Source organism: Mus musculus, chromosome 7 (assembly GCF_000001635.26).
Source record: "Mus musculus strain C57BL/6J chromosome 7, GRCm38.p6 C57BL/6J".
Classification (NCBI taxonomy): domain Eukaryota; kingdom Metazoa; phylum Chordata; class Mammalia; order Rodentia; family Muridae; genus Mus; species Mus musculus.
The window spans coordinates 118,674,487-118,684,599 of NC_000073.6; the positions used below are offsets into that span (position 1 = coordinate 118,674,487).

Below are 10,113 nucleotides of genomic sequence, written 5' to 3' on the forward strand. Positions count from 1 at the left end.
AGCTGGCAATGTGTGTGTGTGTGTGTGTGTGTGTGTGTGTGTATGTGTGTGTGTATGTGTGTGTGTGTGTGTGTGTGTGTGTGTGTGTGTGTGTGTCTGCATTGACATCTCTTTCCTGTGTTCAACCCAGACCTGCGATTGAGGCGGTCAGCACAAGAGGAGAATCCCATAGCCTGATCACTGTTGTGTGTTGTGGAAGCAAGATGCTGGTCAAAGGGAAAAGAAGGTACATATGAGACCACCTCCGTGACAGATGGGCCTCAGGAGCTTCTCGGGAGTGGAATCCAAGCCCGAGGAATCGGATCCGCAGTGCGAACAGCTCCATGAAAGAGGGCATGCCTTATTTCCAACCTGGACTGCTGATTTTTCTTCCAAAACAAAATACTTGGAACTTTCCTATTAAAACTGTTAAAATGTTGAAATTATTCCACAAACATCTGGGAAGAGGTAACCTGGGAATGTTGCATTTTTATCTTTAAGAAATACATGTCTGCGTGGTGGGGCCTTTACGACTCTCTTCCCAGACCTGGCAATGGTTTAGAAACTGGTGCTAATATTAATGGTTCATAATGAATAAAAAATGTGGTCGTCAGTCTGGGATGCAAAGCCTCTGAATGGTATAACTTGGATTGGTTGTGACTTTGAACTAGAAATAGCCCCATGTCATCTGAAGCTGAAGTATAATGAAAGGTTTTATGGCTGGACTTTCTGTCTTTACTGAGTACAGAAGCCTTGGGGTTGGACTAGAAACAGAGGATGTCCTAGTTAGGGTTTCTGTTGCTGCAATAAAACACCATGGCCAAAAGCAAGTTGGGGAGGGAAAGGTTTATGTGGCTTACACTTCCAGATTGGACTTACACAGTCCATCATTGGTGGAAGTTGGGACAGGAACTCAAACAGGGCTGAAATGTCAAGCAGGAGCTGATGCAGAGACCATGGAGGGTGCTGCTTACTGACTTGCTCCTCATGGCTTGCTTGGCCTGCTTTCTTATAGAACTCAGGATCACCAGCCCAGGGATGGCTCCACTCACAATGGGCTGGGCCCTCGCCCACTGATCACTAATTGAGAAAATGCCTTACAGCTGGATCTCATAGAGGCATTTCCTCAACTGAGGCTCCTCCCTCTTTGACGACTCTTGATTGTGTCAAGTTGACACACAGCCAGCCAGTACAGGGGAGGTGGAGGAAAAGAATGAGAGCTTGTCCCTAGAAGACGATGAGGATGGTCATTGTTATGGTTTGAATCTGTTATGGTTTTGAATCTCTGCAGGCTCAGGTTTCTAATGCTTGTTCCCTGGCTGCAGACATTACTTGAGGAAGCTGTAGGATTTTTTGGAGGTAGACCCTTGATGGAGGAAGCAGGTTACTAGAGGCAGGCCTTTCAAGGATATACCTGGCCCTCTAGTTCCCACTTTGCTCTTCTACTTGGTCAGCAATGATGTGAACATCTGCCACACCCTCCTGCTGCCACAAACATGTCTTACCTAATGCCATCCTTATCATGATGGACAGAAGCTGTGAGCCAAAATAGATAATTCCCTAAATTGCTTCTGCCAGACATTCTGTTACAGCAAAGCCAATATGATACAGCCATTTAAAAGCAAGCCCACAAGAAATCAGGAGTAGTATGTACAATTCATGTCTGTACATGGATGCATATGTATATGGTGTGGAGTAGTTTTTGCAGATCTGCCAAATGATTTCCAAGGAATGCGACTCCTTAAAACTGGAGCTGCACTAGGCCCACCTCCCAATAGTGCCAGAGACTGAGTACCAAGGACCTCTGGAAGAGCAGTCAGTGCTCTTAACCTCGGAGCTACCTCTCCAGCCCATTTGCTCCCTTCTTTAGAGGCATTACACTTCACTCTGTTGGGGAACACCTCCCCTCTCATTTGAACCTTATTGTGTTCTATCAGTGCCACACTGGGTTCTGATTTGCCTGCAGCCTCATTGCTAGCTAGAGACAGAACTGAAGGCACACTAGCTGCACATAAGCATCCCCATACCCTCGCAGGCATTTGTTCTCTTGACGATGGCTGATGGGTAAGATGGAATCTCAAGGCAATTTTAGCTTGTGTTTCCTTGATGGTGAAGAATGTTGAACATTATTTCAAATACTTAATTTGCATGTCTCCCTTTGAGGGACCACTTACCAGCTAATGGATTTGTGTGTGTGTGTGTAGTTCTTTATAGATACTAGATATTAGCCCCCTGTCAGATATTGCTGTTTAACTCTCTATCTTAGCCCCTCTGCTGAGAATTAGCTGATGAAATAAATGTGATTCTATTTTAGGAAAACATTCCATATCCAGTTAAGGTATTTTTCCCCTTGTTATTTTTGATAGCACGGCACTGATTGAACTTTATGTTCTAATTGATTTGCAGTGTTGGGGAATGGATCCAGAGCCTTGTGTGTGCTGGGTTAGTTATACAATCACTCAGCTGTAGAGCAGCCCTTAACACTGAAGAGCTATTTAGAGCGCTTTATCTTTTCAGTGCTGACAAGTGTCTCCTTGTCCTGATCACCAGCCAAGGGGAAGTCAGGTACTTGGCTGCTCTTCTGTTATCTCTTGCTCTCGGTCAGTGCAGTTAAAGTCACCCTTGTCTTCTCCATCTTCAGCACAGCCTCCTACTCCCCCCTCCCGGCTGCTAGGGTTATAGGTGTGCACCACCATGCCTGGGCTCATGCATTGCTGGGGTTGAATCCAGGGTCTCCTGCATGTCCAGCAAGCACTGTACCAACTGAGCTGCAGCTCCCCTTGGGCATGCTGGGATGTCAAAAGGTAAAAGACACAGCATTGGGCTAGTTAAACATGGACAGAAGAATCCAAGGGCTATGCCACCTGCCAGGATCATATAGAGCCTAAGAGACTGAGCTGGGAGGCCTGCTCAGTCTGATGCAGTGCCTAAGCTTTACCATAAGGCCAAAGAGACAGCACACATTTGTGCAGAAGAGCTGCTTCTGGGGGCCTGTACATAATACTATGCATTAGTATATATTAAACCTCAAAAAATCTGCATATAACAAATTGTACACACAGATCTGACCTCCATATCTCTTCTGCCATTCCTTCTGCTAATTCTTCTTTTCCTTCATATATTTAATTGTAGGCTTAGATTGTTTTTCAAAACCTCCCTTATTTAGGGTTCTTAAACATTTCAACCTCTCTTCTAACCCACCAACCAGAGGTAGGGGTAAGAGAAGGTTAATAGGAAACTGGTTTTGTGAACCTGTTTAGAAGTAGTTTCTTGGGGCGATTCCAATCTTCCTTGTCAGGATACCAGCAGTCCAGTCAATAGCAAACGCCAAACATGAATCAGTAGTAAGGACACACACGATCCAGCAGCAACAGCAAGGCTTCACCAGCAGGAGTCAGCGGAAGCAGCCAGAATCAGCTGGAATACCACAAGAAGTTTTTGTGGTGCATTTCTCTCTATGAAATGAAGACCAGAGAAGACCAGGGAAGACCAGAGAAGACCAGGGAAGACCAGGGAAGACCAGGGAAGACCAGGGAAGACCAGAGAAGACCAGGGAAGACCAAGGAAGACCAGAGAAGACCAGGAAAGACCAGGGAAGACCAGGGAAGACCAGAGAAGACCAGGGAAGACCAGAGAAGACCAGGGAAGACCAAGGAAGACCAGAGAAGACCAGGGAAGACCAGGGAAGACCAGGGAAGACCAGGGAAGACCAGAGAAGACCAGGGAAGACCAGGGAAGACCAGGGAAGACCAGAGAAGACCAGGGAAGACCAGGGAAGACCAGGGAAGACCAGGGAAGACCAGAGAAGACCAGGGAAGACCAGAGAAGACCAGGGAAGACCAAGGAAGACCAGAGAAGACCAGGGAAGACCAGGGAAGACCAGGGAAGACCAGGGAAGACCAAGGAAGACCAGGGAAGACCAGGGAAGACCAGGGAAGACCAGGGAAGACCAAGGAAGACCAGAGAAGACCAGGGAAGACCAGAGAAGACCAGGGAAGACCAGGGAAGACCAGGGAAGACCAGGGAAGACCAGAGAAGACCAGGGAAGACCAGGGAAGACCAGGGAAGACCAGGGAAGACCAGAGAAGACCAGGGAAGACCAGGGAAGACCAAGGAAGACCAGAGAAGACCAGGGAAGACCAGAGAAGACCAGGGAAGACCAGGGAAGACCAGGGAAGACCAGGGAAGACCAGAGAAGACCAGGGAAGACCAGGGAAGACCAGGGAAGACCAGGGAAGACCAGCAAAGTGTTGCACAGTGTAGCAATGCAAGAGACTCCTCTCACTGTTTGTGGGGTTCCATTTTTATTCTTTCTATATATCACGTGGCCTCTCAAATGTCAGCAAAACATCACATGCCCTCTCATGTGACAGCTTCCAGAAAACATCACATGACACAACTGAACTGTTAAACAGACTGGAGATTTCCACTTCATTTAATATAATTATTTATGTTCCTTTTTGCGTATGTGTGTGTCATGTGAGTGCTTGTGCATGTTCACACGTGAATGGGCACCATGTGAGTGGGAGTACATGCACATATGTGTGAGTGAGCATTCAAGTAGAGACCTGAAGTTGATATGAACTGTGTCCCCCATCACTTTCCACCACACTCTGTCAGGGTCTCTCCCCAAACCCGGAGCTCACCCCTTTGACTTGTCTGACCAGCCAGCTTTCCCTGGGGATTTCCTGTCTGGAATTACAAGTAGGCTGTGACATCCACCCAGCTTTTATGTGGGTTATGGGGATCCAAACCCCTCAGCCATTTCCCTAGCTCTAGCCACTGTCAACCGCATTGCTGGGTCATGGTAAAGAAAAGAAAACACCGATTTGGAGTTGCAGCTCTTGGTTTCTGGGATCCTGTTTGTCACCTGTCAGCTCAGTGACCTTCAGCAAGTACTTTAAAGTGCCCCAGCTTCTTCCAGTCCTTTGCCTTAAAGAGAGAACACTAACAGAACCCACTCTACCTGGCTTGCCTAGGAATCAAGTGAGACACCGAAATGCTTTGATATTTTTAATTTGAGGGTCACAGAAGAAAGATTGGATCTCTGGACATGTAGCAGATATGTGGCAAAGAACCACTGTCAGAAGCTGGGTGTCAGAAACCTTACCTGGTGGCGGAGAGCCTGAATTCTGACCTTGATCAGCTTGTTCTGAGCGAACTGTTTGCTCAGCACAATCACAAGCTATTACAAGCCATAGCCGTTCAGAGACTTACAGAGAGGACTTGACTGACAGAGTGTCCACAGAGGCAGGCTTCGCACTTGCTCATGGTGCAGCCAGTCTTCACTGATGTCTATGCTGTGGGCTGCTTAGAGTTTAGTTTTAGTTATAGATTTATTAAAGACAATGTCTCACATTTCTCAGGCTGGCCTCCAACTTATTATGCAGCCAAGGATGCTTTGGAACTTCTGATCATCCTGCTCCATTCCTTGAGTGCTGGGATTATAGATGTGCAACTCTGTAACCCTGCAACCCCTGTGTTTCCTGCATGCTGGGCAAACACTCCACCAGCTGAGCTATATCCCCAGCCTTAGGAAATGTTTCAAATGAAAAGGAGAGGATGTGAGCTAACACTTTCAGATGAGAAGGAAGGGAGCATGGTGAGCTGGTTAGAAAGTCTGAACTAGGGCTGGTGAGATGGCTCAGTGGGTAAGAGCACCCGACTGCTTGCTCTTCCGAAGGTCAAGAGTTCAAATCCCAGCAACCACATGGTGGCTCACAACCATCTGTAACAAGATCTGACACCCTCTTCTGGAGTGTCTGAAGACAGCTACAGTGTACTTACATATAATTAATAAATAAATCTTTTTTTAAAAAGTCTGAACTAGGAGTATGAAAATCTAATCCTGACATGGTGGTGTATGCTTTCAGTCTCTACACTTAGGAGGCAGAAGCAGGCAGATCTTTCTACCTGGTCTAAAGAGCAATTTCCAGGACAGCATGGGTTACATTGTAAGATGAAGACACACACATAGGACACACATCAACTCAAATTCAGCGTCCTGAGCAGGAGGTGCACTACCGTCAATGCAGGAATTTATGATTTATCAGATGTTCTTTCTAATTTTTTCATTATTCCTTTGTGGCCTCAAATTTAATGGCAACAATTGTAACTAATAGATATCATTGCCTTTTAATAAAAATCCGTTGACCAGTTTTTCCACTGAGTTTCATTCTTTGCATCCTAAAGATTTTTACGATTTCTTTGGTCTAAAATAACAACCCTACATCAAGAAGTTAATGGCTGATATCTTTAAGACTGATTAAATGCTACTTAAAACATTTCAGCCTTTTAAACAAATGTCTTTAAGTGAATAATCATAATTGAGATTTCATTTTCCTCTTTTTAAGATTTATTTATTGAGCAAAAGTACATGGTACTGTCTTCTGACACACCAGAAGAGGGCATCAGATCCCATTACAGATGGTCCTGAGCCACCATGTGGTTGCTGGGAATTGAACTCATGACTTCTGGAAGAACATCCAATGCTCTTAACCACTGAGCCATCTCCATCCCCATTTTTCTTTTTTCAGTTAAAGGGTTTTTTTTTTTTTTTTTTTTTTTTTTTTTTTCTGTTTCCTTCTGACACACCATTCCATGCAATAGTGTCTTAGGGTTTTACTGCTGTGAACAGACACTATGACCAAGGCAACTCTTATAAAAACAACACTTGATTGGGGCTGGCTTACAGGTTCAGAGCTTCAGTTCATTATCATTAAGGCAGGAACATGGCAGCATTCAGACAGGCATGGTGCAGGAGGAGCTGAGAGTTCTACATCTTCATTTGAAGGCTGCTAGTGGAATACTGACTTCCAGGCAGCTGGAATGAGGGTCTTAAAGCCCACATCCACAGTGTAACATCTCCATTCAGAGCTCTGTACAAGGGCAAACCATCCCTTTGACATATTAAGATGAGACCAGTCACTGGTGTGGCTAGGATCTGAGTGTGTTGCATCAGTCATCTGTCAGACAGCGGCCTCTAGATCATGCAGTCATGGCTAAATCCACAACCAACCTGAAGCTGATTCTGGTGGAAGACTGGTTAAAATATAGTCAATCTCTCACTTGGAGAATGGTGTGTTATGGAAGGGCATGTTCAAAGACAGTGGAGTTAGTCTCCTCTGGACTTAGTTCAACTGGAGATTTAAAACATGCAAAACCAACCAACCAACCAAACAAACACCACACATTTTAAAAAAATCAAGAATAGCATATTCTCATGAGATAGTGAGCATTAATTAGCAAAGAAACCGTCGGTTCTAGGTCAGTAACTTTGCCTGGCCAGGCAGAGGCAACTGTCATTCTGAGCAGCCAGCAGGTGATAGTTAGCTCAAGGCTGAGAAGTCCTTTTTCTTTTTTTTAAAATCTTTTTGTTTGGTTGGTATTTTAGGTTTTTAGTTTACTTTTTTGTTTGTTTTGTTTTGTTTTATTGAGACAGGGTTTCTCTGTGTAGCCCTGGCTGTCCTGGAACTCACTCTGTAGACCAGGCTCACCTGGAACTTATAGAGGTTGGCCTGTCCTTGCCTCCCAAGTGCTATGACTAAAGGCATCCACATCCCTACCTGGTTTGGCTGAGAAGTCTTTGGACAAGCTTCCCTGGACAGTCCACGCTGACTTTGGTGGGTACACCAACACATGCGTAAGTTATGCTGGGCCACGAAGCTGCCTTCTGGAAATTCCATCTCACTTCTCTCTACTGGGTTGGATCTCTTATGAATCAAAGTCTTCCTTGGATGGAGGACCCCGAAGAAAGCAGAGGCATCTAACAGAGTCTGGCTGGTTATTCCCAAGATGGCCGGCTGTCCTCCTCCAGCTTGCTGGGATCTTGGGATGGAATTCAGGCTGTCAAAGGTGTCTCAGAACCTCTCTAACCTTGCCATCCTGGGCACCAATGTTCTCCCCATGGTTCCTCAACATTGGTGTCAGGACAGGGACAGAGGGCAAGGCCACTCAACAACACTCAGAGGCAGTGCCAAGGAAGTCACCCAGGAGTACCTAACTTCCCAACATACTCTACTGAAATCACAAAGCCTGTGTCAGCCATGTTAAATATTGTCCCAAGATCCTCTGTTGTCTCAAATATTTGACTGCATAAACATGTTTACATCCATGAAAAGCATCTTAAAACTGAACCACTGGGACTGCAGAGCTGGCTTAGTGGGTAAAAGCCATGGAGACCCTGAATTTGAATCCCCAGCAGCCATGCTTGCCTGTCACCCAGCATTGTGGGAGGGAGGGGACACAGACAGTAGGATTGCTGGGACTTATTGGCTACCACTCTCAACTCCAGATTCAATGGGACCGCCTGTCTCAAAAGAGTAAGATGGGGATAGAGCAAGAATAAGACTCATGTTGCCAATTACACACACACACACACACACACACACACACACACACACACATCCTGTTACCTTCTTTTGCAGCCAATGTTATCCTTAAAAAGACCAAAGGGGAGGATATGAATAGGGTGACTGTGTTGCATGACAATGATGCTGCCATTTTGATGACTGATTAGTTTGTTGTATCTGAGCTACAAGGCATGTGGTAGCTGTGTTCCAACCATATTGATTGCTCAGAAAACAGAATATTGACTGATGCGGCAGAAAACTATGGTCAGAGGCTCAGAAGCATGCCCTGTGACAGCAGGAGAATGTACCAAATTCCAAGAAACTCCATCACAATCTCCCTTCAATATGTGCTTGTTCTGTGCCAAGTAAAAACAGGCAGAAACCAACACGAAGAACTCGGGTGTCTTAGAATAATAAGAACAAATCACTTCTGCCAGCAAGATCAAGTCTTTTTTTCCACCAGTTATTGAAAATAGATTTTTCCCCTTCACATATTATATCCTGAGTTTGGTTTCCTCTCCCATCCAGATTCACTCTTTTCCTGTCTCATTAGAAAACAAACAGACTTCTAAGGGGTAATAATTAAATATAAGATAAAACAGAAGCTAACACATTGGAGTTGAGCAAAACAGAAGGAAAAGAACCCAAGAAAAGACACAAGAAACAGACACCCACTTGTTCCTACACTCAGGAATCCTGTAAAAACACTAATATGTACCCAAAGGACATGTAGGGTATAAGGAGAAAAATAGAATAAAATTATATATATATATATATATATATATATATATAAAACCCAACACGACACTATGAGATGAAGGACTTCCAAAGTTGCCACTGGGTTCCTTTCCTATTGGCCATCAACTGCTGGACATGAGACCTGCCCTTAAGAGTAGTGAGAAAGCTAATTTTTTATTTGCCAGTGGTTATGAACTGGTGGCAGCTTCTGGGATGGGCCTGTGTCCACTTCTCTCAGCTCCAGGACCCATGCAGGCCCTGTGCATGCTGCCTCAGCCTCTCTGAGTTCATATGTGCATCACTCTCGTTGTCTTAGAAGGTCTTGGCTTTTGTTTTTTGTGTTTTGTTTTTTTGTGACTTCCATCGCCTCTGGCTCTTACTCTTTCTGCCTCCTCTTCCACAAGATTTCCTGAGCCCCGAGGGGAAGAATTTGATGGAGAATTCCCATTTAAGGCTGAGTATCGGAAGCTATCTCGCTCTCTGAATAATGTCTGGCTGTGGGTCTCTGTTTATTCCCATCTACTACACAGGAGGAAGCTTCTCTAATGATGGGAACTGATTTATGAGCAGAATGTCATTAGGAGTCATCTTCTTGCTATGTTCTTTTAGTAGAACAGTATTTGGTTTTACAGCAGATCCCTGGGCTATCTCGTCTCAGATTCTTGGTCACCCAAGCAGGGTCAAGTATGGGTTCCATCTCATGGAGAAAGCCTCAAGCAAATCAGATCTTGTGCGGTTACTCCCTCAAGCTTTGTGCTACCATTGTACTAGCATATCTCACAGGCAACGCACTATTGAAGATCCAAGGGTTTGAGGCTGGGTTGGTGTTCACGTTGGTAGCAGAATACCTTCAGCCCATAGGGTGAAGGCTCTATGTAGGCAGCAACTTGACTTCCCCGTGTTCAGTGAGTTGTGTTGTCTTCAGCAGTGAGGCTGTGCTGCCAAGCTGTGGAGAACAACCTGCAGTCTCAGCAATAGCTCAGGTTGTTTGGGAGTTCCCATGAGACTAACAATGCAATGAGACATAATCTAATCCCAGTACGGC

At 45.2% G+C, this 10,113-nt stretch overlaps 1 protein-coding gene across 5 annotated transcripts in view; it reads left to right on the top strand.

Annotated features, from left to right (window-relative positions):
- The window catches only part of Tmc5 (transmembrane channel-like gene family 5), a 77,789-nt gene extending 77,190 nt beyond the window's left edge, over window positions 1-599 (top strand). For 2 of the 5 annotated variants that reach the window (NM_001105252.1, NM_028930.3), the window contains one exon: window positions 131-599. In NM_001105252.1, the coding sequence (NP_001098722.1) occupies window positions 131-177 (47 nt within the window). In that variant the 3' untranslated portion in view covers window positions 178-599. The remainder of the gene's footprint in view (window positions 1-130) is intronic. The other 3 variants (XM_006508253.3, XM_030243039.1, XM_011241924.3) reach the window with 2 other exon arrangements.
- The last annotated feature ends 9,514 nt before the right edge of the window (window positions 600-10,113 follow it).